The sequence below is a fragment of the Nomascus leucogenys genome, chromosome 18 (assembly GCF_006542625.1).
Source record: "Nomascus leucogenys isolate Asia chromosome 18, Asia_NLE_v1, whole genome shotgun sequence".
Lineage (NCBI taxonomy): Eukaryota > Metazoa > Chordata > Mammalia > Primates > Hylobatidae > Nomascus > Nomascus leucogenys.
In genome coordinates this window covers 94,265,945-94,291,746 of record NC_044398.1, presented here as the reverse complement: position 1 = coordinate 94,291,746, position 25,802 = coordinate 94,265,945, and the positions used below count along the sequence as shown (strand labels likewise).

Below are 25,802 nucleotides of genomic sequence, written 5' to 3'. Positions count from 1 at the left end.
CAGCTGCCAGTGGGCCAGCTCTGGGAATCTGGAGCCTCCAGCTCCAGGAGGAAGAGGGATTCTGTGGCTTGAGCCCATGTGTCTGAGCAGCTGGAGAAACACCACCCTTGACCCACTCCCTGGGCTGGGGTTGAACCTCCATGCAACCACCAGTGGGCACCTCTCCTTTTTAAATGCTTTTAATGCTATTCAGATGGTGAGAGGTTGTTGCAATGGTCAGAGGCTGTGCTGGTGGCCGGGAACACCCTACACCTGCCCCCATACCCCTTCCTCCAGGAGATACTTGAAAGGGACCATGCCCTGCCGAAGCCCCGTCTTGTGTGGAAGAATGTCATCTCCAGTGTCTGCCGCGTCCTCCCCGCAAAGTCTCCCACAAGCACAGGACAAGGGGTGCTTCCAGCATCTCCTAGGAGCTGACGACGTGTCCAGACCAGGTCTCATGCTTGGTGCCTGGTGCCAGGTGGGTGATGACGACCTCCACGGCCTGCAGCTTCTCATTCTTGGGCGGGATGGAGCACATTTTATAGGTGACCTCGTCGCCTTCCACTGGGACATACTCCCCTTCCACACTACGGGGGCATAAGTAAAGCAGTCAGTCAGTGTTCACACCATGACAAGGCTCCCTTTCCCAAGACTCCACGCCCAAGACACCAGCCACCCTTCTGGTCATGGGGCCACCAAAGCAGGCACCATCTGACCAACCACCGAGAACCTCTTTCCAAAGAACTGCCCCTCCACCACAGGGAGCTGCCACACTGCCCCCAGCCTCTGTCCCAGCCAAGGAGGCCCTGGCCCAGTCAGCTCCTTCCCTGGGACTTTTGGTGCTGGAACTGAAAGAGCTCAGCCACCTGTGGGTGCTCACATGGTGACATGAAACGTGGGAGGGAGCCTGGGCTTGTGGATGAAGAGTAAAGACAGCCAGTCCAAGCCAGAGAGAAACGAGGCCATTGTGGAGGGGGACTAGGAGTTGAGGGGTGGCCTGGGCAGGGCTTTCCTGGGGTCCTCAGCACAGCAGCCTCTAGTTCCAGGAGTCTCAAAAAGAGACTGTTTTTGTTCTCAAGTTCCCCAGCAAGCCTTTTTTTGAGACAGAGTCTCGTTCTGTTGCCCAGGCTGGAGTGCAGTGGTGTGATCTCAGCTTAATACATCCACCTCCCGAGTTCAAGTGATTCTACTGCCTCAGCCAAGTATCTGGGACTACAGGCATGCGCCACCACACCCAGCTAATTTTTGTATTTTTAGTGAAGTCGGGGTTTCACCATGTTAGCCAGGCTGGTCTCAAACCCCTGACCTTAAGTGAGCCACCACGCATGGCCTCCCAGTGAGCCTTCAAGAATGTCCCTTTGGTGCTTGAAGGTAGTTCCTGGAGGGGCCTCTCCCTGTGACCACCCCTAGGAAGCTTCCCTTACTTTCTAGGGGACATGAGTCACCCTCTCACGAGACTGGCATCTTGATGTCCCCTTGATGAGACCCCCTGGAGGAAAACCCCCTTCAGATGCTAAATGCCAGGGCCAGCCAGCTTCCCTAGTAACTGGTTTGTTCTGACTGGAGAATCGTATGGTGAAGAGTGTCCATCTTTAATTTGGTCACCAGGGAGCTCAGAAATAAATCTGCAGCCCACTTCTAGCAGTAGAACCAGACATCACAGTATTTCCATGTTCCTAAGTATTTCTTTGTCCTGACCTGTTTTTCTTACTGATTCAAAATCCTTTCTGGGACAAGGCAGTATGGAAACACATTTACACATCTATGTATGCATTCATATGTGAAATGCGTCACCTTGGCATTTTTCTTCTGCCTGCCGATTTGATATGTTAGCATGGGGCGGGTGTGGGCAAAGGAGGGGTAACTCCCCCATTGCAGTGGGCTCTTTTCAGAAATGTGTTTGCGGGTGTGCTGTGCAGAGTAGGACTCTGTCTGCCCCTGCCTGAAGTAAAAGACTTGGGGATGCTTAGGCCAAAGAAGCAGGTAGGGAGGGGGGGTGCAGATCGAGGGTCCTCACCTACCTAAAGGCTGCCCAGAGGATCAGAGGTGAAGCATGGAGGGGGCTGGGTGCTTTCCAGCCCGGCCCTAGGATGTGTGCGCCCCACCCCAGGTTCCCCAAAGGCTTTCAGACACTCAGGAAGGAAGGACGTCACTGAGCATGCAGCAGGAGAAAGGGGCCCACCCCAAACTTCCTTCCTGGAGCACAGGGGCAGGACAGCCCCCAGCCTCACCAGTCCACCCCCTGCAAAGAAGGGCAGGAAGCTGGACTGGTCCCCAGGCCAAACAGGGCTCCCCAGCCTCACGGGGTGTCCTTGGCCAGATACAGTGGGCACTCAGACTCACCCCAGCAGTCCTTGCTGCTCACAAACACACCTTCAAAACCATATACACACACACATGCACCATGCACAGCTGCCACCACCCTGTCTCCCACAAGCACAGCCGGGCACTCCCAGATCTATTTCCATCACTTTCTGGCTATGCGATCTCTGTAATCTATGTAATCTCTCTGTAATTTTTTTTTTTTTGAGATGGAGTTTTGCTCTTGTTGCCCAGGCTGGAGTGCAATGGCACGATCTCGGCTCACCATAACCTCCGCCTCCTGGGTTCAAGCAATTCTCCTGCCTTAGCCTCTGAAGTAGATGGGATTACAGGCACCTGCCATCATTCCCAGCTATTTTATTTTATTTTATTTTTTGTATTTGTGTAATGACAGGATTTCACCTTGTTGGCCAGGCTGGTCTTGAACTCCTGACCTCAGGTGATCTGTCTGCCTCCGTCTCCCAAAGTGCTGGGATTACAGGTGTGAGCCACCATGCCCGACCTTTTCTTTTGTTTTTTTTTAAGATGGAGTTTCACCCTTGTCACTCAGGCGGGAGTACAATGGCAAGATCTCGGCTCACTGCAACCTCTACCTCCTGGGTTAAAGCGATTCTTCTGCCTCAGCCTCCCAAGTAGCTGGGATTACAGGCACCTGCCACCATACCCTAATTTTTTTTTTCTTTTTGAGACAGAGTCTCACTCTTGTCTCCCAGGCTGGAGTGCAGTGACGCGATCTCAGCTCACTGCAAACTCTCAAGCTCTGCCTCCCAGGTTCACACCATTCTCCTGCCTCAGCCTCCCAAGTAGCTGGGACTACAGGCGCCCGCCACTGCGCCCAGCTAACTTTTTTTGTATTTTTTTTAGTAGAGATGGGGTTTCACCATGTTAGCCAGGATGGTCTTGATCTCCTGATCTCGTGATCTGCCCACCTCGGCCTCCCAAAGTGCTGGGATTACAGGTGTGAGCCACCGCACCCAGCCAATTTTTGTATTTTTAGTAGAGATGGAGTTTCACCATGTTGGACAGGCTGGTCTCAAACTCCTGACCTCAGGTGATCCGCCTGCCTCAGCCTCCCAAAGTGCTGGGATTACAGACGTGAGCCACTGTGCCCAGCACACACAAAACCTTACACACCCATTCACAAAGACACACCCAGGCACAATCATAGGTACTGTCTTCCCCCAGCCTCACATCCCCTGACACAGCTCCGTACAGTCTCACAACCCGAACCCAACACACACACAGCACAGTTGGAACACCAGCCGAAGACAGTCACACAGACCCAGCCAGTCACACGCCATCCCCACCTCCACAGGGCCAAGGAAGCGCCCACCCCAGCCAGGCCGCCCAGACCTGCCGCTGACTCACTCAGAGATGTGCAGAAAGATGTCAGGGCCACCATCAGCTGGGGTAATGAAGCCGTGGCCCTTGGAGCGGCAGAAGCATTTGCAGACTCCTTTGTACACGGGGCCCTGTGAAGCCCGCACCGTCCTGACAGAGAGGGGGAAGTGTGAGGGGCCCTGTCAGCGCTCCAGGACAGCCACCAGCTCTCCTGGACACACGAAGCTCATTGCAGCCCCTGCCCACAGCTGTGCCCCATCAAGCCCTAGCCAGGACTGCCATGTACAGTCACACAGGCTGAGGACTGCACAACCCTGGGAGCTGCTCACACAGACGCTGGTGAAAAGGACTCTTTGGATGACCCTGGCAAATTTTCTCGGGCCTGTTCTCCCACCTGGAAAGAGGGAGTTGAACTAAACATCACTGAGCATCCCTCCAGAAACTACTGATTAATTATTAATAACACAAGCATCCTCCACTCACAGGGCCTAAGGCCTGCAGCTGCCAGGCATCGTGTGGGTCCTTTGCAGCCCTGGTACTGTGCCCATTTTGCAGCTGCAGAATTCACAGTCGCACAGGGAAACAGGCTCTCATGTGTGGTTAAAGTGCAGCGATGCTGACCCCAGCAATTGCCCACCCATTGCCACTCCCACCTCATAACAGGTTCTTCTGGGCTGGGCAGTACCCTGAATTTACAAGGCGCCTTCCCTGTTTCTCACCCTCAGCCCACGGCCCAGCCCCAAGTCTGCCTATTTGACAGCCTGGGACATAGGCCCAAAAATGGCCAGAGACACAGTGAATCTCTGGCCTAAGGCAAGAGATCCATCTGAGAACGCGTCCCCAGCCCGCTCCAGACTCACGCTGAGAAGGTCCTCGTCCGGCGAGTGGGCAGTGGGCTTGGGACCACGTTGCCCCTCAGAGGGGATGGTGAGCGCTCGCGGGTCCGAGGGGTGTCCAGCAGCCCGACTGAAGCTTGATGGGTGGGGGGCTGTGGTGGTGGGGGAGGCTCAGATGACATGGCTGACCTGGAAGGAGAAGAGGCTCTCAGGGGCTCATGCCTTGCGAGGTAGGGGCCCAGTGCTTACCCCCATGTCCAGGTCTGAGAGTCCAGTATCTGAGGCTGATTTCTCTCAGTCACCTCAGCACCACTGTCACCTTGTCTGGGAGCACGCCTGGCAGGGTCACGTGCCTCCTCTGGGCTCCTGAAGTGGCCGTCGCCCCCCTCAATCATAGTTCTTCATGAAAATGCCACATCCTCCCCCATGACCAGGATGGCATCGGTCCCCTCTGTGTCCCCAGCACAAGGCATGGACCCCAGCACAGTCGGGACACACAGTGAATATTTGTGGGAGGGAAGGAGGCAGGTCAGGAAGGTGAGCAGAAAACCCAAAGCCAGGGGCCAGGCGCAGTGGCTCTCACCTGCAATCCCAGCACTCTGGGAGGCCGAGGCGGGCGGATCACTGCAGGTGAGGAGTTCAAGACTAGCCTGGCCAACATGGGGAAACCCAGTCTCTAATAGGAAGACAAAAATTAGCTGGGCATGGTGGCAGGCACCTGTAATCCCATCTACTTAGAGGCTGAGGCACCAGATTTGCTTGAACCTAGGAGGCAGAGGTTCCAGTGAGCTAAGATCGTACCACTGCACTCCAGCCTAGGCAACAGAGCAAGACTCTGTCTCAAAAAAAAAAAAAAAAAAAAAAAAAAAAACCCAAGCCAGGGAGATTTTAATGCCAACCACCTAGATCCAAATTCAGCCACTCCATGGACCCTCCCTGACACTGCTGGGAGCCAGACACCACAGGGAGGTGGGGCAAAAACTGACCCTCACGCAGCGTCCGCCTCCAGGGAACCGCGGAACACATCACAGAGTTCAGGCGCCACGTTTGGATCCCTGAGCAGCTGTCACAAGGCTGCACCCAGGACTGGGGGGGCCTGCTGGGGGAGCCCAAAGGACCCAAAGGGAAAGGGAGGATTTCCAAGGCCGCAGCCACCTCCACCAGGCCCAGGGAATCTCCACGCAGCTCGGGTTGCCGCTGCTGTTAGGAGATCAGATTCCTTCTGTGACCCCTAGTATGCACCCACAAACCCGGCCCGAGGGCTGGAGGGAGGGAATTCCTTAGCTGCTGCTGTGCTTTTGACAATTTTTTCAAGAGCAGGACACTCGCTGTACACAATGAACACTGAACATTGAATACGAAGGTGTGGGCTCTAACGTGGCCTCAGCTCGAGGTTCAGAGGAAAGAGAAACAGTCCGGCAGTCAGAGGCCCTTGGGTAAGTCCTTTCGCCTCTCTGGGCTCAGTTTCCGAATCTGCAAAGTGGGGCAGCTGGGTGGGCATCACTTGGCACTGCCGCAGGGCTGTTGATGGGGGTATGAGATCAAGTAGGGAGAAGCCTAACTCAGGAGGCCACTCAGCGCAACACAGCCAGGAGGGACAGCAGCAGCCCTGGATAGGTTTGACTCAAGTCCCATGGGGTTTTCAAATTTAGATTTGAAGCATGGGCCAGGCGCGGTGGCTCACACCTGTAATCCCAGCACTTTGAGAGGCCAAGGCAGGTGGATCACCTGAGGTCAGGAGTTCGAGACAAGCCTGGCCAACATGGCGAAAACCCGTCTCTACTAAAAATACAAAATTAGCTGGGCATGTTGGTGGGTGCCTGTAATCCCAGCTACTCAGGAGGCTGAAATAGAATTGCTTCCACCAGGGAGCTGTGGGTTGCAATGAGCCGAGATCACGCCACAGCACTCCAGCCTGGGTGACAGAGACTCCGTCTCAAAAAAAATAACTTTTTTTTTTTTTTTTTTTGAGACAGTGTCTCACAGTCACCCAGGCTGGAGTGCAGTGGCATAATCACAATTCACTGTAGCCTCCACCTCCATGCCTAATTTGTTTGTTTGTTTGTATAGAGACAGTTATCACTATGTTGCCCAGGCTGATCTCAAACTCCTGGGCTCAAAAGATTCTCCCACCTCTTCCTCCCAAAGTGCTAGGATTACAGGCATGAACCACCATGCCCGGCCTGAATTATCTTAAACATCCCAGGGGGTTTCCTCAAAATCCAGGTTTCCAGCTGCTCGTGGAAAGAACTCAAGCTCTCACAACCCTCAACCTCAGTTTTACCACCCCAGTCCCCTCATTTATAGGAGTCTTCGACCTACATCACCCAAAAATCCCACCGCACCCCCCGAACCACCTTCAACCATAGCCACCCAAGAACCAGGCCAGACTGCTCAGAAGGAAAGGGATGCCCCATCCCTGAAACGTCAAAACCCCTCCCCCAACATTGCTCCACTCTCCCGTCGGGCCTCAGTTCTGTCGGGCTGGGAAGGAGGTGGCTGGCTGGCCTTCTGGAGGAGGTGGCATCCTACCTCCTGTCCCTTCTCTCAGCTACAGCCGCGGCCAAGGAGGACCCTGAGTCCAGGGAGCCCCCACCTCAAAAAGGCCCCAGCTGCTGGCCTGGGGGCGAGGGCCCCCTCATGACCCACCAGCACAGGTCATAGAGTCCTAGAATGTTCAACGCCCAGAGTTCCAGAAAAGAGGCTGGCCCTGGGAGGGGAGGGCCCAGTCCAGGCCTCCCAGGACAGCAGATGGGAACAGTGGCCTGACAACTCCACGGTGAGAGGCACTGCCCTGCCTTGTTCTATCCAAAATCTCCCTCCTTCCTTTCTCCTGGAGTCAAGCATAGCTGACTTCCTTTTTTTTTTTTAATTTGAGACGGAGTCCCGCTCTGTCACCCAGGCTGGAATGCAATGGCACAATCTCGGCTCACTGCAACCTCCACCTCCCGGGTTCAAGCAATTCTCCTGCCTCAGCCTCTCAAGTAGCAGGGGTTACAGGTGTCCACCACCAAGCCCGGCTAATGAAGCATAGCTGACTTCTAATCCTACCGCTTGCCTGCTGTGTCGTCTTGGACAAGTTAATCTCTCTGGGCCTCAGTTTCCACATCTGGAAAATGGGAATTATAATAATCCCGATTTCACACCATCAGGCTGAAGTGAAAACAAGATAATACACACTAAGCACTGGGCACACTGTCTGCCCAGGTCCAGTGAGCAATAATTGTCAGCTATGACTGTTGTTATAATTGTCATAAAGTCACTCAACAGATACGTGCCCAATACCAAGCCCTGTTGAAGGCCGCAGAGACAAAGGGCTGAACTCGAAGCCAGAGAATAAACAGTTAAATAAACATAAATCACCGGGCGCGGTGGCTCACGCTTGTAATCCCAGCATTTTGGGAGGCCGAGGCGGGCGGATCACGAGGTCAGGAGATCGGTGAAACCCCATCTATACTAAAAATACAAAAAATTAGCCGGGCGTGGTGGCGGGCGCCTGTAGTCCCAGCTACTCGGAGAGGCTGAGGTAGGAGAATGGTGTGAACCCGGGAGGCGGAGCTTGTGGTGAGCCAAGAGATTGCACCACTGCACTCCAGCCTGGGCAGCAGAGCAAGACTCCGTCTCAAAAAAAAAAAAAAAAACATAGATCATTACAGATCCCAAAAGGGTTGTAAAGAAACAGAAGGGGATAGGGGGAGAAGGGTGGGAGTACACACGCTAATCAGTCCCCACAGGACCCTGAACAGCAAGAAAGGGGTAGCCATTTGAAAAATGGAGGGAGGCTGTTCCAGGTATGGGGGAACAGCCTGTGCAAAGGTCCTGAGGTTGGCAAGGGCCCAGGTGGGACTGAGGCCAGTGGGGAAACCATGTGGTGGGTGGAAGACTAGGAATGGGAGGCAAGAAAGGTGGTGGAAGGGGCAGGGCCCACTCAGGAATCATGCTGTGTCATCATCATCACTGTCATTGTCACCACCGTCATCTTCCTTGCATCTTCCATTTGTCACACCAATTTTCCCTTGGGTGAATGGCACAGACCCAAAATGGGGGCTCCCTTCTTTCTCCACCCAAGCCCCCTCAACACCCCAAGTGCACCTAATCCTTCTGGAAGCTCATGGCCTATAGGGGTGAGGAGTTTGAGGGCAGCACAGGGCCCCTCTGTGTCCCAAGGGCCCAGCACAGGCGCCGGCACAGAACTGGGTCTCCAGACGGTCCAGGAATGGCAGAAAGACTGGCTGTTGTTTTTTTTTTCCAGATAGGATCTCACTCAGTCACCTAGGCTGGAATGCAGTGGCACGATCATGGCTCACTGAAGCTTTTCAACCTCCTGGGCTCAGGTGATCCGCCCACCCCAGCCTCCTGGGTTGTGGGACTACAGCCACGTGCCACCACAACCAGCTCACTTTTTGTATTTTTTTGTAGAGACAGGGTTTCAAGATGTTGCTCAGGCTGGTCTTAAACTCCTGGGCTCAAGCGATCGGCCCACCTTGGCCTCCCAAAGTGCTGGGATTACAGGCATGAGCCACCACACCCGGCTTCCAAGCCTCATTCTTTGCCAGCATTAGGACCCAAAGCCCCAGCTGGCTGCCACTGCATTGGTGTGCGCTCAGCACCGTGCCCAGCCCAGCAGGAGGTGGCTACATTCCTGCTCACCTGACAGTGTGTGGGTGGCAAGCCACCCAGGCACCGAGGCAAGAAACCGAGGACACGAGCTGTTCCAGTATCATAAAATATAAAACAAGAATAGTTACACCAGATACAGATCTTAGATATGATTATATATCAATACCAATAATCACTAGCTGGTAGTAATTATCCTTTATTCCATTATTATTATAATCCCTGCTCTATAATCATAACCTAAGAAAAACCAGGCCATACAGAGATAGGAGCTGAGGGGACATAGTGCGGAGTGACCAGAAGACAAGAGTGCGAGCCTTCTGTTACGCCCAGACAGGGCCACCAGAAGGGCTCCTTGGTCTAGCAGTGACGCCAGCATCTGGGAAGAAGCCAGTTGCCAGGCGGACCATGGTTTAGCGGTAGCAAAAAGTGTCAAAGAACAACACCCCTTACTTAGCAGACCGGGAAAGGCAGTCTCCTTTTCCCCGGGGGAGTTTAGACAACACTCTGCTCCTCCTCCTCTTGTGCAGGGCCTGACATTAGTCAGGCTCGCCCGCAGTTATCTGGAGGCCTAACCGTCTACCTGTGATGCTGTGCTTCAGTGGTCACGCTCCTAGTCCACCTTCATGTTCCATCCTGTACACCTGGCTCTGCCTTCTAGACAGCAGTAGCAAATTAGTGAAAGTACTAATAGTCTCTGATATGCAGAAATAATGGCGTAAGCTGTCTTTCTCTTTGTCTCCTCTCTCTCTCTGCCTCGGCTGCCAGGCAGGAAAGGGCCCCCTGTCCAGTGGACACGTGACCCACGTGACCTTACCTATCACTGGAGATGACTCACGCTCTACCCTGCCCCTTTCGCTTTGTATCCAATAAATAACAGCGAAGCCAGATATTCCGGGCCACTACCGGTCTCCGTACATTGGTAGTAGTGGTCCCCCGGGCCCAGCTGTCTTTTATCTCTTTGTCTTGTGTCTTTATTTCTACACTCTCTCATCGCCGCACACGGGGAGAGACCTACCGACCCTGTGGGGCTGGTCCCTACATCTGGCGCTCTGACGTGGGGCTCTCCCTCGCTGTGTGAAGTTGCACTCTGAGTGCAGGATTCAGCAGAGGAGTTCAACGAGAGATTCCTGAGGACTGCGGTCAATAATCTTGGTGGTAAGCTAGAGCAGAGTATTCCGGGGACACCATGGGACAAGCCAGTACTAAGTAATCGGACTCGGGTAGAGTCACAGGCTCCCTTGAAGCCTGGTCCTTTTCCTGTAAATTGGACTCGGGTAGAGTCACAGGCCCCCTTGAAGCCTGGTCCCTTTCCTACAAATCAGAGTCAGGTAGAGTCACAGGCTCCCTTGAAGCCTGGTCTGCAGTTGCCGTGGCAGCCTGGTTTTCAGGCCCATGAAAGATCTGCTCAGCAGGTAAACTATCTCAACCTGGCTTTCAGGTTTTCAACTCTCCTTCTATTCAAAATTCTACCCCTTTTTCTGCTCCTGGTCCGGTCGCAACTGCTGTTGCTAATACTACCATTGCCGCTCATAAGCAACAAATTACACACATCCCCGAAAATGACACTCCTCTTACGAGGGCCACAGCTCAGGCAAGGGAATACGGGGATCCCAAAGCCTGGCAATTTCCTGTAATTTTACAACCTCCAGTACCTGCCACCCCAGCAGCACAAAATCACCCACAGCCCGTTGCTGATCTTGCTCAGCAGGCGGCTGATCTCATGGCACCGTCACGCTCTGTATTAATATCTTGTTTTTCTGCATTATAACAAGCAGTCACAGCAGCTGGCTTGGTTATCGCCCCAGAAAAAGTTCAGACTTCCTCCCCCTATCACTATTTAGGAATGCAGCTAGAGGACAAGGTCATTAAGCCTCAAAAAGTTCAACTCAGATGACACTCCTTAAAAACTCAATGATTTTCAAAAATTACTTGGAGATATTAATTGGATTCGTCCCTCCCTAGGCATTCCTACTTAGGCTCTGTCTAATCTTTTTGCAACATTACGGGGAATCCTGATTTACACAGCAAAAGGTCTTTGACTCCTGAGGTGGATTCTGAATTACGACTTACAGAAAAATGCATTCAACAGTCTCAGGTTACCAGAGTGAATCCACGTTTACCTTTTGAAATACTATTTTTTCCCAGTGAACATTCTCCAACAGGACTCATTATTCAGCACATACTTTAACTGAATGGTGTTTTCTTCCACACAACCATTTACGGACACTAACTATTTATCTAGATCAAATTTCTACCTTAATTGGTCAGGCTCGTTCTCATCTCCTTTGTCTTTTGGGAACAGAGCCCCAAAAAATCATTGTTCCCCTTACCCGATTACAAGTTCAACAGGCTTTTGCTACTTGCATCGCTTGGCAAGTGCATTTGGCAGGTTTCTCGGGTGTAATTGATAGTCAGTAACCTAATGTAAAATTATTTCAGCTCCTTAAACTCACTTCTTGCATTTTACCTAACATTACTAGAAACACCCCATTACCTGAAGCTGTCACTGTTTTCACTGATGCTTCCTCTAATGGCCGAGCAGCATATACAGGACCAAGAGAACGTGTTCTTAATACAGGAGCTATTTCAGCACAACGAGCTGAACTGCTTGCTGTTACGGCTGTCCTTGAAGATTTTCCTGAACCAGTTAACGTCGTCTCTGACTCAGCATATGCAGTACATGTTGCTCGCAACATGGAAACTGCCTTAATCAAATTTTTGTCTGATGATAACCTATTCTTTCTTTTTCAAAAGTTTCAGTCTGTGCTCAGAGCAAGGTCTTCTCCTTTCTACATTACTCACATTCCGGCCCACATACCCCTCCCCGGACCCCTCTCTGCAGCAAATGCCAGACCTGATACCTTAGTTACTCCCGTTTTTACAGATGCAAAAAATTTTCATGCTTTAACTCATGTCAATGCTGCGGGACTCTGAATAAAGTTCCCCCTTACATGGAAACAAGCTAAAACCATTGTACGTCACTGTCCTACTTGTCAAGTGTTAATTTTACAGCCACTGTCTTCAAGAGTTAACCCTAGAGGACTTCCACAGAACGCTCTCTGGCAAATGGACATGACTCATTATCCTGCTTTTGGCAAGCTTTCTTTTATACGTGTAACTATTGATACGTTTTCTCATTTTATTTGGGCCACTTGTCAAACAGGAGAAAGTACAGCTCATGTTAAACGACATATCCTTTCCTGTTTCTCAGTTATGGGCTGTCCCGAGAAACTAAAAACTGATAATGGCCCCGGCTACACTAGTGCTGCTTTTAAAAAGTTTATTCAGACATGGGCAATTACACAACTGGCATCCCCTATAACTCTCAAGGACAGGCTTTGGTTGAATGAGCCAATAAAACACTCAAAGATCAACTTCAAAAACAGGATACTGGCCGGGCGTGGTGGCTCACGCCTGTAATCCCAGCACTTTGGGAGGCTGAGGCGGGCCGATCACGAGGTCAGGAGATCGAGACCATCCTGGCTAACACGGTGAGACCCCGTCTCTACCTAAAAATACAAAAAATTAGCCGGGCGTGGCGGCACACACCTGTAGTCCCACCTACTCGGAGAGGCTGAGGCAGGAGAATGGCGTGAACCCGGGAGGCGGAGCTTGCAGGGAGGCGGAGCTTGCAGTGAGCCGAGATCGCGCCACTGCACTCCAGCCTGGGTGACAGAGCGAGACTCAGTCTCAAAAAAAAAAAAAAAAAAAACAGGATACTAAATCAAAGGGAGATGCCACTACTACTCATGCCCAATTAAATGTGGCTCTTTTCACACTAAATTTCTTAAACTTAACAAGAAATCAACCTTTCACAGCCGCAGAACAACATTTCACTAGAAATAAATTGGATCCACAAAAAGGAATGCGGGTACGGTGGAAGGATGCAAAAACTAACGCATGGGAATTAGGCACGGTCATCATTTGGGGTAGGTGCTTTGCTTGTGTTTCCCCAGGAAAAGGACTACAGCCCGTGTGGGTCCCGTCCCGACAATTAAAACTGCACCATAACTCCAAAGATGAAACGCTCCCAGAAACAAAAGGCAAAGAGGCCTCAGAAACCAAAGAGCAACTTTCGCCGCCTGACACATAAACTGCATGACCTCCATATTGAGACAAAATCTCGCCGTGTGACCTACAACGCCACTCGTTCAACTCCACCAACATGGCGTCATTCATATAAAGGTTTTCTCTCATCAAACAGAAAATTTTTTAAAAGAAAAAGGCATTCCAAAAACAACCGGTAATATAATTCTGGCTGCCTTTATGGTAGTCAGCGCAGCGGTAAGTATACCACCGGCTGAGGCAATTCATAATTATACTTACTGGGCATATGTTCCTCTTCCCCCTTCTAATTCAGTCTGTCTCCTGGATGGACTCCCCAGTAGAAGTCTACACTAATAATAGTACATTCATGCCGGTCCCTAATGATGATAGGTTTCCAGCTCAACCAGAAGAAAAAGGTATGCACTTTAATCTGTCAATTGGCTGTAAATATCCACCAGTATGCACTGGCATGTCGCCTGGCTGTTTAGCTTATTCTTACCAGAATTGGATGTGGACCGTACTGTCCTTTACAAATGATTCTTATCAAGTACGTAATGTGTTCAGTACTAATTCTTTTCAACTTCTCACTTTCAAACTTACTCCACATGAGGAATGCAGAGTTCCTCTCACTACCAAAAGTAATAAAACAGAAGGACTGCCAGACTGCCCAAAGAAACCTACAAAGGGGCCTTTTATAGTGACTTCAATGTTATGGGATGATTCTAATGCTCCCAAGGCCGTTTTGCTCCAAACTCTAGCCACGGGTATTGTTATTGATTGGCTCCAAAACAACATTATTGGCAAGATTGCTCCGGCAAAAATACCTCATGCTCGGAGTTTATTTCTTAGATTATATAGAGCATGGATAGCAGTCATACAGGCTGAGACAATGGGTGTCTCCTTACCCATCTAAATGGATGGATATAGGCATCGCTCCTCCTAGACCAAAAAAGATTCATCCCTTTGTTACCGCAGAACATTCTCAACTATGGAAATTAGCTGCAACCTTGACAGGAATAAGGATATGGGACACTACCTATCAACTCCTTCGCACTAATACCAAAACACTCACATTCAGCATCACCTTCATTTCTCAACGGGGGATACCCATCAGGAGCTGTGTCAAACCCCCTTACATACTGTTGGTTGCAAATATAATTAGCATTCCCAATACACAAACTATAAAATGTCATAACCGTAAACTGTTCACATGCATTGATACTACTTTTAATCCCACTACGAGTATTCTCTTAGTAAAGGCTAGAGAGGGGTTATGAATACCAGTTTCTTTACATCGTCCATGGGAGTCTTCCCCCTCTATTCACATAGTCAATGAAGCTCTTAAAGGTATCCTCAAAAAAAAACAAAGAGATTTATTTTTACTCTTATTGCAGTCATTGCAGGATTAATTGCAGTTACTGCAACAGCAGCAACTGCTGGAGTTGCCATCCACAATTCTGTTCAAACCACTCACTATGTTAAAGCATGGCAAAAAAAACTCCAGACTCTGGAATTCTCAGGCTCAAACTAATCAAAAATTAGCTAATCAGCCGGACACGGTGGCTCACGCTTGTAATCCCAGCACCTTGGGAGGCCGAGGCGGGCGGATCACGAGGTCAGGAGATCGAGACCACGGTGAAACCCCGTCTCTACTAAAAAATACAAAAAATTAGCCAGGCGTGGTGGCGGGCGGCTGTAGTCCCAGCTACTCGGGAGAGGCTGAGGCAGGAGAATGGCGTGAACCCGGGAGGCGGAGCTTGCAGTGAGCCGAGATTGCGCCACTGCACTCCAGCCTGGGCGACAGAGCGAGACTCCGTCTCAAAAAAAAAAAAAAATTAGCTAATCAAATTAATGATCTCCGCCAAAGTGTAACCTGGCTGGGAGATAGAGTTATGAACTTGGAACACCGTATGCAATTACAGTGTGATTGGAATACTTCTGATTATTGCATAATGCGTTATGCTTATAATCAAGATCAACACAGCTGGGAAAAGGTCTCAAGACATTTAAAAGCCTGGGATGATAACTTAACCTTCAATATTTCACAACTTAAAGAGCAAATTTTTGAGGCTTCACAAGCCCATTTATCCACTGTTCCTGGCTCAGACATTTTTGAAGGCATAACTAATCAATTATCTGATTTTAATCCCTTCAAATGGCTCAATCCCTTCGGAGGATCATTGTTGTCACTGGCATTATTAATACTGGTATGCTTATGTTGTCTCCTTTTAGTCTGCAGATGCCTCCAAGGAGTCTGAAACCAAGTCCGAAGTCAACGACAAGCAATGATGGCGATGGCGATCCTAGTTAATAAAAACGGGGGAGATGTGGGCGGCAAGCCACCCAGGCACCGAGGCAAGAACTGGGGACACGAGCTGTTCCAGTATCATAAAACATAAAATAAGAATAGTTATACCAGATATAGATCTTAGATATGATTATATATCAATATCAATAATCACTAGTTGGTAGTAATTACTCTTTATTCCAATATTATAATAATCCCTGCTCTATAATCATAACCTAAGAAAAACCAGGCCATACAGAGATAGGAGCTGAGGGGACATAGTGCAGAGTGACCAGAAGACAAGAGTGCGAGCCTTCTGTTACGCCCAGACAGGGCCACCAGAAGGGCTCCTTGGTCTAGCAGTGACGCCAGCATCTGGGAAGATGCCCGTTGCCAGGCGGACCGTGGTCTAGCGGTAGCAAAAAGTGTCAAGGAACAACACCCACCACTTAGCAGACCGGGAAAGGGAGTCTCCTTTTCCCCAGGGGAGTTTAGAGAAGACTCTGCTCCTCCTCCTCTTATGGAGGGCCTGACATCAGTCAGGCTTGCCCGCAGTTATCAGAGGCCTAACCGTCTCCCTGTGATGCTGTGCTTCAGTGGTCACGCTCCTAGTCCACCTTCATGTTCCATCCTGTACACCTGGCTCTGCCTTCTAGACAGCAGTAGCAAATTAGTGAAAGTACTAATAGTCTCTGATATGCAGAAACAATGGCGTAAGCTGTCTTTCTGTCTCCTCTCTCTCTCTGCCTCGGCTGCCAGGCAGGGAAGGGCCCCCTGTCCAGTGGACACATGACCCACGTGACCTTACCTAACACTGGAGATGACTCACACTTTTTACCCTGTCCCTTTTGCTTTGTATCCAATAAATAACAGTGCAGCCAGACATTCGGGGCCACCACCGGTCTCCGTACATTGGTGGTAGTGGTCCCCCGGGTCCAGCTGTCTTTTGTCTCTTTGTCTTGTGTCTTTATTTCTACACTCTCTCGTCACCACACACAGGGAGAAGCCCACTGACCCTGTGGGGCTGGTCCATACAATAGTAGAAGAAACTGACGCATAGGGGTCAGGCGTGACTAGGGTCGGGGGCAGTGCCACCTGGGAGACCCAAGAGCTTTATCCAGCCTCTCATGGCCTATCTGGGCTGGAGCCCAGCTGGGGTGGCCAGAGTAGGCCTGGCCAAGGGCCACCCACTCCCCAGTAGGCCCAGCAGAGAGGAGCGAATGGCCTCAGTGCGGGGGAGGGCTGGGCAAAGTCCAGCTGGAAAGAAAACAACTGGGGGGCGGGTAGCCAGGCACCCAGAAGCCAGCTCTGAGGCCCTGGCCAGCCGCTGCTGTGTCCCCTCCACAATACACACATACACAAGGATGGGGGCACAGAGCAGCCCCGCCCACCAGCATGGTCCCAGCTTCCAGCCAGCCACTGCTCTCCCAGCAATACCAGGCATGGCCTTGGAGTGTCCCCAGCAGAAGACAGGGCCCGCCCTCTGTGACTAGCCTTCAGCTCCCCATAGCTGGGGGAGGGAGGAAGGCTGCAAACAGATCCGCCGCTCAGGCCGGCTGGAAGCTTTGTGCCAGACGGGGGATGAGCTTCCGGCCTGCAACAAACTTGGACCAAATGTCACGCCCAAGGTATGTCATGAATGCTGGGCTACGTGTACGTGTGCTCGTGTGTGCACATGTACGTAGGTGTATGCACATGTGTATGTGTGTGTTGTGTGTATAGCCATGTGTACACATACATATGTGCCCACACATGGCTGTCTCTGCATCTGAGCGCATACACACGTGTATGCATGCATGAACTTGTTGCTGTCTGCATGCACACGTCCATGGACCAGGGGAGCCTCACCTCGCCTCACAGCACGCTGGGCACCTGTGCTGCCACAGGGGACCTCGATGAACTCTGCCACTTCCTAATGAACCAACAGATAAGGGAGTGGGACAGACCATGACCACCACCACCACAGCAGTGTCCTGGGGCCATTCTGCTTACTACTTACAACACTTCACACAGCTCAGCTCATTCTATCCCCATTTCACTAATGGGAGAACGGAGACACCAACAGTCAAGTAACTTGCCCAGGGTTGCCCGGCTAATAAAGACCCTGGTGAAATACAGAGTTAGTCAGACAGCAGAAATGCTACGGAGAAAAAGCCAGCAGGGTAAGGGGGAGAGGCTGCACCAGGAGGTGCCCAGCTGGCCATGCCACCCGCTTCCCCACTCAGCCCCCAGGCTCTGATGAGTGCCGGCCAAGGGAGGGAGCCCAGAGTGATGGGGGCAGGAAGCCACGCCCACCCTGACTGCCCCAGGGATGGGTGTGTTGGCCGGGAGAAGGGGGCCTCGGCCCAAAATAGCCTGGGAATTTTCCATAGGCTCTGCAGCTCCTCCTGGAAGGTTCTGGAGTTCAGCTGGGTACCAAGACTCTGGGTTTCCCAGCCCCTGCTCAGCCTACCTCCATGTCTGGAGACTTACGGCCCAATCATGCAGCCCCCCTGTTACCCACTCCCCAACTTCCTGCCCTCCTGGCCTGAAAACCCACCACCCACATCAATGGGAGCCAAGCAGCCCCATGCTTACTGCAAGGAGGGCTTTAGCAGCGCTATCAGCCATTTACCCTCTAGTGAGAGGGAGCTCATTGAAGCAGACTCCATTCATTTTTGTTTTTTGTGAGACAGAGTCTCCCTCTGTTGCCCAGGATGGAGTGCAGTGGAACGATCTCAGCTCACTGTAGCCCCTGCCCCCCAGGTTCAAGCGATTCTCCTGCCTTAGCCTCCTGAGTAGCTGGGACTACAGGCATGTACCACCACACCCAGCCAATTTTTGTATTTTTAGTAGAGGCGGGGTTTCACCATTTTAGCCAATCTGGTCTCAGACTCCTGACTTCAGAGGATTTACCTGCTTCAGCCTCCCAAAGTGCTGGGATTACAGGCGTGAGCCACCGTGCCCGGCCAGAGACTCCATTCTTAATAGCTTCAGCCCCTTTATTGAAGACAGGATGACAGAAGGCAGGGGGATAAGAGTTCAAGTCAGATACCTCATTCTTGGCAAAGCGAGAACCTCTCCAAGCCTGCTCTGCAAAATGAGGGTGTCTTGAGCCTTCCATGGGATCATGGCTGGGGAAGGCTAGGGTTGGGCACGGTGTTGGGGCAGCTTCCAGCCCGGGGCCAGCCCACTGCTGGCAGGTGTGGTGGGTGGATAGTGGCCCACACTATGGGGATGGGGCAGGCTGTAGTGCTTTCATACACTCTACAGCCACTGTCCACAGACTTCCGCGTCAGGCCCTGTTGGGGGTTTACAAACATCAACTACATGCATCTAAACATCAACCCAACAGGGGAGGCACTTTTAGCAGCCCTGTTTTACAGCTGAGGAAACTAAGGCACAGAGTTAAGCCAGTGATTCTACTTCCTACTGTAATGCAGTCAGGAATCTCTGGGGATCTTGTTCAAATGCAGATTGCCATTCAGCAGGTGTGGGGTGGGGCCTGAGATTCTTCATTTCTTTTTTATTTTTTTGAGACAGGGTCTTGCTTTGTTACCCAGGCTGGAGTTTGGTGGCGCAATCATGGCTCACTGCAGCCTCAACCTCCTGGGCTCAAGGGATCCTCTCACTTCAGCCTCCCAAGTAGCTGGGACTATAGGCATGTGCTACCACACCCGGCTAATTTTTTAATTTTTTGTAGAGACAAGGTCTCACTACGTTGTCCAGGCTGGTCTCGACCTCCCAGGCTCAAGGGATTCTCCCACCTCGGCCTCCCAAAGTGCTGAGATTACAGGCTCGAGATTCCTGGCCAAGATTCTACATTTCTAAGGCACTCCCAGTGAGGCAGCTGTCCCTGACCCAGGGAACACGGCAGCAGCTCGGCTACACTGGCCCATCTCACCACCCAAGGCTTACCAGTGCAAGAGGTGGAAGGGAAATGGGGCAGGGATGGGGGTGAGACTCTAGAAGAGCAGCGAAGTTACCTTAGTGCACCTGGATCCGTCCTTTGTAAACAGACAGAGACACTGAGCTGACCCATCCCAGTCCCCAGTGCAGCTGAGCCCCAGCCTGGCAGAACTGCCGGCACGTGGGCCGAGGGGCAGGGCGGGTCAGCTGAGCCCAGATAGAAGGGTCCCTGGAAGCGACAGAGGCCGAGAACGAGCCAGAGGTTGACGCAGCAGCGTCAGGCTGGCCTAGCCACATTCCCCTCCATTGTTCCGGGGAGAGCGGGGGTCTGGCGAGGGAGGAGCAGAGAGAGAGGAGGGGGAGGGACAGGAAGGGATGGGGCTTGGAGTGTCCAGCGGGAGGAATGGGAGGCAAACGGGAGGGGGCAGCCAGGCCGGAGCCAGCCCTCCGCTGGCTAAGGACCTGAAGCCAACAGCCACAGAGAAGTGCAAACAGGCGGGCAGGGAAGGTGCAGCCCGGCGCCCAAGTCCGCCCAGAGCCCCCTCCCAGGCCCCGCCAAGCTGGGAATAGCTCTTCCGCCCTCAGGAGCCCCTGAGTGCTGGGAAGAGGCCGGAAACCCGAGGAGTGTACCAGGAACCCAAGGGGGCCTCCAACATTGCCGCTGCCTGTGCCCCCATTAGCACCCCTGGACGGCCTCGACCGGACAGGCGACCCCACCCAGCAGGCAGACTGTCACCCCACCGCCACCACCCACCTGGGACCTTTCGCCTGCCCCAGTTCTCACCCTGGACTGCCTCTCCCGCGGGAAGCCCAAGCCTTCCTTCTCAGCAAGAACCCTACTCTACACTCCTCCCCCACTCAATCCTTCCATCCTTCCCTCCCTCTCGGGGGGCTTTGGCTCAGACCTGAGATTGAGCCCTGACTGCTCCCCACTCCCTCTGTGACCCCTGCCAGGCGATTTCACCGCCCCACCCGAGTTTCCTCATCTGTCAAAGGGGACAGGAACGGTGCTGCGTCGCAGGGCTCGGACGCTGTGCAGATGGTGCCGCGAAAACGCCAAGCGCACGGCGGGCTCAGTCAACAATAGTTGTGCGGCTGGTGGTGGAACTGTCAGGCACGGGCCCATCTGAAACCATCTTCCCTCCCATTCCTGCCCCTGCTGATGGAACACAAACCAAATGCGCTGGCTTTGCCACTCCGTGGAACAAAGACCGTTCCCCTACCTAGGGGACCCACCGTCAACCACCCTCAATCCCACCCCAGGGCCCCACGCTGGGCCTAGCTCAGCTCATTCAAAGCATCTACTCCGAGCCGGGCTCTGCGCCTCTTTCTTGCGCTGAAGGGACCAGCATGGGGAACTCACGGTCATCACCGAGGCCACGCAGGGAGTGCAGAGGGCGGTGGGGTCTCCAAGGAGGACCCCGAGCCCAGAGGAGGGCCAAAGGCCCGAAGGGAGGGAGAACAGAGGCAGAGAGCAGCTGGAGAAGGTAGCGGCGGAGATAACAGGAAGCCCTACTGAGAAGTCGGGGACTTAGACGACAATGGGACTTCGGTGGACGATTTTGAACGGGGGGTTGATCTAAGCGGATTGTTTTTATAAGTTCCCTCTGGCTTCAGAGTGACGAGCAGATGACAGGGGCAAGACTGGGCACAGAGAGACTCAGAAATATCAAAACAGCAAGTTAAAAAACAGTAGCTTACGTGTCTCCCGGCACGGGGCTAGCTGCCGCCTTTTACTCTCACACACCCTCTTACGCCAGGAGAAGTCAGAGCCCAGTCTGCAGATGGGGAATCTGAGGCTCCGAGAGGCCTCCTATTTGGCAGAGATTTCCCCACCTGTAAGACCCGAGGCCCTGCCTGGAGCGGGACGTCTCCGCCTCCCCCAGCACACACATCCACTCCAACCTCAGAAAACCGTAGGGCGGGCGGCTTCCTTTTTAAAAATCAAAAAACAACGTTTCACTTCCGGCCTGCAAACCTGGACCGCCAGCGCAGCCTGCGGAAAGGGGGCCTGTGGGCGCGGGTGAAGTTTTTCTCCAGCGCCTAGGGCACCCCCACCCCCATCCGGGCGCAAACACCCGGGCTGAGCGCGCCCGGCGGCTCCTCCTCCCCCAGATGCGGCTAATCGCGCGGCGCCAGGACGGCTCCCCACCTCCCCCGCCAGGCTTGGCCGCCGTCCCAACAACGAGCCACAGCTGGCGCGGCCAGGCCCGGCGGGGGGTGGCTCTGCTTCCCGCGTGCGACGCCCCCCGCGCCTCGCCCCACCGCCCCGCGAGTCCCCCCCTCCAGGGCTGCTGCTCAAAGGCAAAAGCGGCGGGGAAGGCGGGGAGAGCTTCCCCTGCACGCAGAGAACAGGTGGCCAGGCGGGAAGTACTACCCGACGTCCGCCTAGAATCCTTGCCGCTGTTGCCACACCCACCCCTTCCCCTGGGGAGGAGTAACCAGCGTTCCCCAAACAGGCCTCGAGAAACCCAGCCCGGAGCCCTCCGCTGCCGAGCTAGAAGACCCTGCAGGAGGTGGGACGATGGAGGCAGAGGAAGCCGAGGCCCCACCCCTGCGCCTCCCGGGGCCTCGGGCCAGGGGCGCCCACCACGACCCTCCTGGGTCCCCGAGAAGAGCTCCCTACCCCGAGATACGTTCTGCTCCGCCAGCCGCTTCGCTCGGACTGGGAGCGCGGAGATGGGGAGGGGGCGTGGCCCGAGGGGGTGGGGCGCCGATCCCCGCCCCCAGGAGCTCCCAGCCAATGGGGCTGCAGGAGGGAGCCCGGGACGGCAGGGGCGGGCGGAGCGGGAGTGGCCCGGACAGGACCTTTGTGTCCGCGCCTGGGAATGGCGGGAGAGCGGAACGCAGAGCGCGGGGCGTAGGGGCCGTGACGGGGCTGGGCTGCACCCACCAGCAGAAAACGCCCCTGCAAAGTGGGGGAACTGTGTCCCTGCGCCCTTGCAGTTCCTTCCCCTTGCCACGCGCGCCAGGTGCGGCTCCCACCTGCCTTTGGCTCTAGAATCTGTATAAGCCCGGGGCGCGTCACTTTTAGCAGAAAGGAGATAAAGGAATGAAAAGACAGAAGAAAACAAGCAAAAAACAGAAAGGAGAAAAAAGAAAAGAAAAAATACACACTCACACACACAACAGAAAAACAGGGTTTTATTTTCCCGTTGGGGATTTTGGTTTTGTTCTCTTGTTTCATTTCTAGCCTTCCTCGAGTCCTCTGTTTTTGGAGGTAAAAAATATTACCTCCGTTTTGCAGGAGAAGAAACTGAGGCACAGAGAGGCGACCAGCCCATGGGCACGGCCAGTCGAGAGCAGCCCCTGAAGGCGAGCCCAGATACCGGGACCAGGGTCAGGTTGATATTTGAGGGGCCCGGGGAAGGAGAGAGGTCCCCGGAGCTCGCCCGGGACAACAGGGCCCCCGGAGGGGGCGGTGAGAGGACTGCCTGCCTCACTCTGCAGCCCCTATTGGGGCCACTGCGGAAAAGGCCCAGCAGCGAAACCAACTGGTCCAAGCCAGGCAAGGAACCGTCCTAGACGGCTGGTGAGAATAACCGCGCAGCTGCTGTGGAAAAAGCCCGGCGGTCCCTCAAACCACGAGCCCTGGAGTCTCCGTAAGACTCAGCAACTCCACTCCTAGGTGTCTGCGCGGAAGAGAAATGAAAATGTTTGCCCGCACAAAAATTTACTTGAGGCCGGGCGCGGTGGCTCACGCCTGTAATCCCAGCACTTTGGGAGGCCGAGGCGGGCGGATCACGAGGTCAGGAGATCGAGACCCCAGGGAAACCCCGTCTCTACTAAAAATACAAAAAACATTAGCTGGGCGCGGTGGCGGGCGCCTGTAGTCCCAGCTACTCGGGAGGCTGAGACAGGAGAATGGCGTGAACCCGGGAGGTGGAGCTTGCAGTGAGCCGAGATCGCGCCACTGTACTCTAGCCTGGGCGACAGAGCGAGACTCCGTCTCAAATAAATAAATAAATAAATAAATAATTTACTTGTTGGGCTGGGCGTGGTGGCTCACGCCTGTAATCCCAGCACTTTGGGAGACCGAGACAGGAGGATCTCTTAAGCCCAGGAGTTCAAGACCAGCCTCGACCACATAGTAGGACCCCTTCAACACAAAACAAAAAAAAAAGTTTTAATTAGCCAGGAGTAGTAGCACCCACCTGTAGTCCCAGCTACTGGGGAGGCTGAGGTGGGAGGATCCCTTTAGCCCAGGAGATCGAGGCTGCAGTGATCCGTGACTGCAGTGCTGCACTCCAGCCTGGGTGACAGAGTAGGGTTTATAGCAGTATTACTCATAGTAGCCAAAAGGTAGAAACAGCTCAGATGTCCATCAAATGATGAAAGGATAAACAAAATGTTGTGTATCTATACAGCAGACAACTGTTCACTCATCAACAGGAATGAAATCTTGATGCATGCTACAACACAGAGGAACCTTGAAAATATGCTAAGAGAAAGAAGCCAGACAAAGGCCGCATGTTGTGTGATTCTATCTGTATGAATTGTTGTGAATGGGCGAATCTCTAGAGACAGGAGGTAGATTAAGGGTTGCCAGAGGCTGGGGGTGGGGGTGGGGGCTAGACGGTTTGTACTTAAAATGTACAGGGGTTTCTTTTTGAGATTATGAAAATGTGCTGAAATTGATGGTGGCGATAGTTGCACAAGTCTGTGAATATACTAAACATCATTGCGTTGTGTGCTTTCAGTGGGTGAAATGTATGGTGTATGAATTATGACTCAGTTAAGCTGTTTTTAAAAAGTCAAGGCCAGGCACAGTGGTTCATGCCTGTAACCCCAGCACTTTTGGGAGGCCTGGGCGGGCGGATCACTTGAGCTCAGGAGTTCACAACCAGCCCGGCCAACATGGTGAAACCCTGTCTCTACTACAAATACAAAACTTATCCCAGCATGATGGTGCACGCCTGTAATCCCAGCTACTCGGGAGGCTGAGGCAGGAAAATCGCTTGAACCTGAGAGGTGGAGGTTGTAGTGAGCCGAGATTGTGCCACTGCAGTTCAGCCTGGGTGACAGAGCCAGACTCCACCTCAATAAATAAATAAGTAAATAAATAAATAGTCAAACAAGTGGGGACCCTGGGGTGGCGGTGGGGGAAGGCCATGACCAGGAGGGGCACAAGGTGGGATTCTAGGATCTGGTAAACTTCTGTCCCTCAGTCTGGGTACATGGGTGGGTTCACTTTATGAAAATTCGTCCGCGGCCAGGCGCTGTGGCTCATGCCCATAATCCCAGCTACTTGGAAGCCCAAGACAGGAAGATGCCTAGAAGTCAGGAGTTCAAGACAAGCCTGGGCAACATAGCATATTTTATTTCTAAAATAAAAAAAATAGGAAGAAAGGGAGGGAGGGAGGAGTGAGAGAGAGAGAAAGAAAAAAAAGGGCTGGGCACAGTGGCTCATGCCTGTAATCCCAACCCTTTGGGAGTCGGAGGCAGGCACATCACATGAGCGCAGGTGTCAGAAGTTTCAGTGAGCTATGATCATGCCACTGCACTCCTGGGCAACAGAGGGAGGCCCTGTCTGTAAACAAACAAACAGAAATGGACTTTGCTTTTTAGGGCAGTTTAGGTTTACAGCAAAATTGAGCAGAAAGGGCTGGGCCTGGTGGCTGACACCTGTAATCCCGGCACTGTGGGAGGATCACCAGAGGTCAGGAGTTTGAGACCAGCCTGGCCAGCATGGTGGAACCCTGTCTCTACTAAAATAACAAAAATTAGCTGGGCGTGGTGGTAGCGCCTGTAATCCCAGCTACTCAGGAACCTGAGGCTGGAGAATTGCTTGAACCCGGGAGACAGAGTTTGCAGTGAGCCGAGATCGCGCCACTGCACTCCAGCCTGGGCACCAGAGTGAGACTCCATCTCAAAAAAAAAAAAAAAATTAGCTGTATGTGGTAGCGCATGCCTCTGGTCCCAACTACTTGGGAGGCTGAGGCAGGAGGATACATTGAGCCCAGTAGGTGGAGGCTGCAATGAGCCATGATTGCACCACTGCACTCCAGTCTGGCAATAGAGCTAGAGATCCTGTCTCAAAAAAGAACAAAACAAAAAAAACTGACCAGGCGTGGTGGCTCACACCTGTAATCCCAGCACTTTGGGAGGCTGAGGCAGGCAGATCACCTGAGGTCGGGAGTTTGAGACCAGCCTGACCAACATGGAGAAACCCCGTCTCTACTAAAACTACAAAATTAGCTGGGTGTGGTGGTGCTTGCCTGTAATCCCAGCTACACGGGAGGCTGAGGCAGGAGAATCACTTGAACCCAGGAGGTGGAGGTTGCCATGAGTTGAGATCGCAGCATTGCACACCAGCCTGGGCAACAAGAGCAAAAATCCATCTAAAAAAAAAAAAAAAAAAAGCTGAGCAGAAAACACAGGGATTTTCCAGACACTCCTGACCAGCACACATGCACAGCATCCCCTTGCTATCCACATCACACGCCCGAGTGGTGCATTTGTTACAGTGGGTGAACCTA

General features: G+C 52.9%; 2 protein-coding genes across 4 annotated transcripts in view; one reads left to right on the top strand and one right to left on the bottom strand.

Moving 5' to 3' along the window:
* Window positions 1-426, top strand: part of PMM2 (phosphomannomutase 2) — a 55,953-nt gene extending 55,527 nt beyond the window's left edge. Inside the window, exon 8 of the mRNA XM_030798654.1 lies at window positions 277-426. Within this exon, the coding sequence (XP_030654514.1) occupies window positions 277-417 (141 nt within the window). The 3' untranslated portion in view covers window positions 418-426. The remainder of the gene's footprint in view (window positions 1-276) is intronic.
* Window positions 164-22,003, bottom strand: CARHSP1 (calcium regulated heat stable protein 1). Of its 3 annotated transcripts, none has more exons than XM_003269255.4 (4): window positions 21,950-22,003; window positions 4,506-4,670; window positions 3,673-3,795; window positions 164-569 (listed from the first exon to the last, which is right to left on the bottom strand). In XM_003269255.4, the coding sequence occupies exons 2-4, from the start codon at window positions 4,661-4,663 to the stop codon at window positions 407-409; spliced, it is 444 nt and encodes a 147-aa protein (XP_003269303.2). In that variant the 5' UTR covers window positions 4,664-4,670; window positions 21,950-22,003; the 3' UTR covers window positions 164-406. The 3 variants fall into 3 exon arrangements, with proteins under 3 accessions (XP_003269303.2, XP_003269304.2, XP_030654515.1); XM_003269256.4 differs by lacking the exon at window positions 21,950-22,003 and adding an exon at window positions 21,025-21,602; XM_030798655.1 differs by lacking the exon at window positions 21,950-22,003 and adding an exon at window positions 5,065-5,084.
* Between the last annotated feature and the right edge of the window lie 3,799 nt (window positions 22,004-25,802).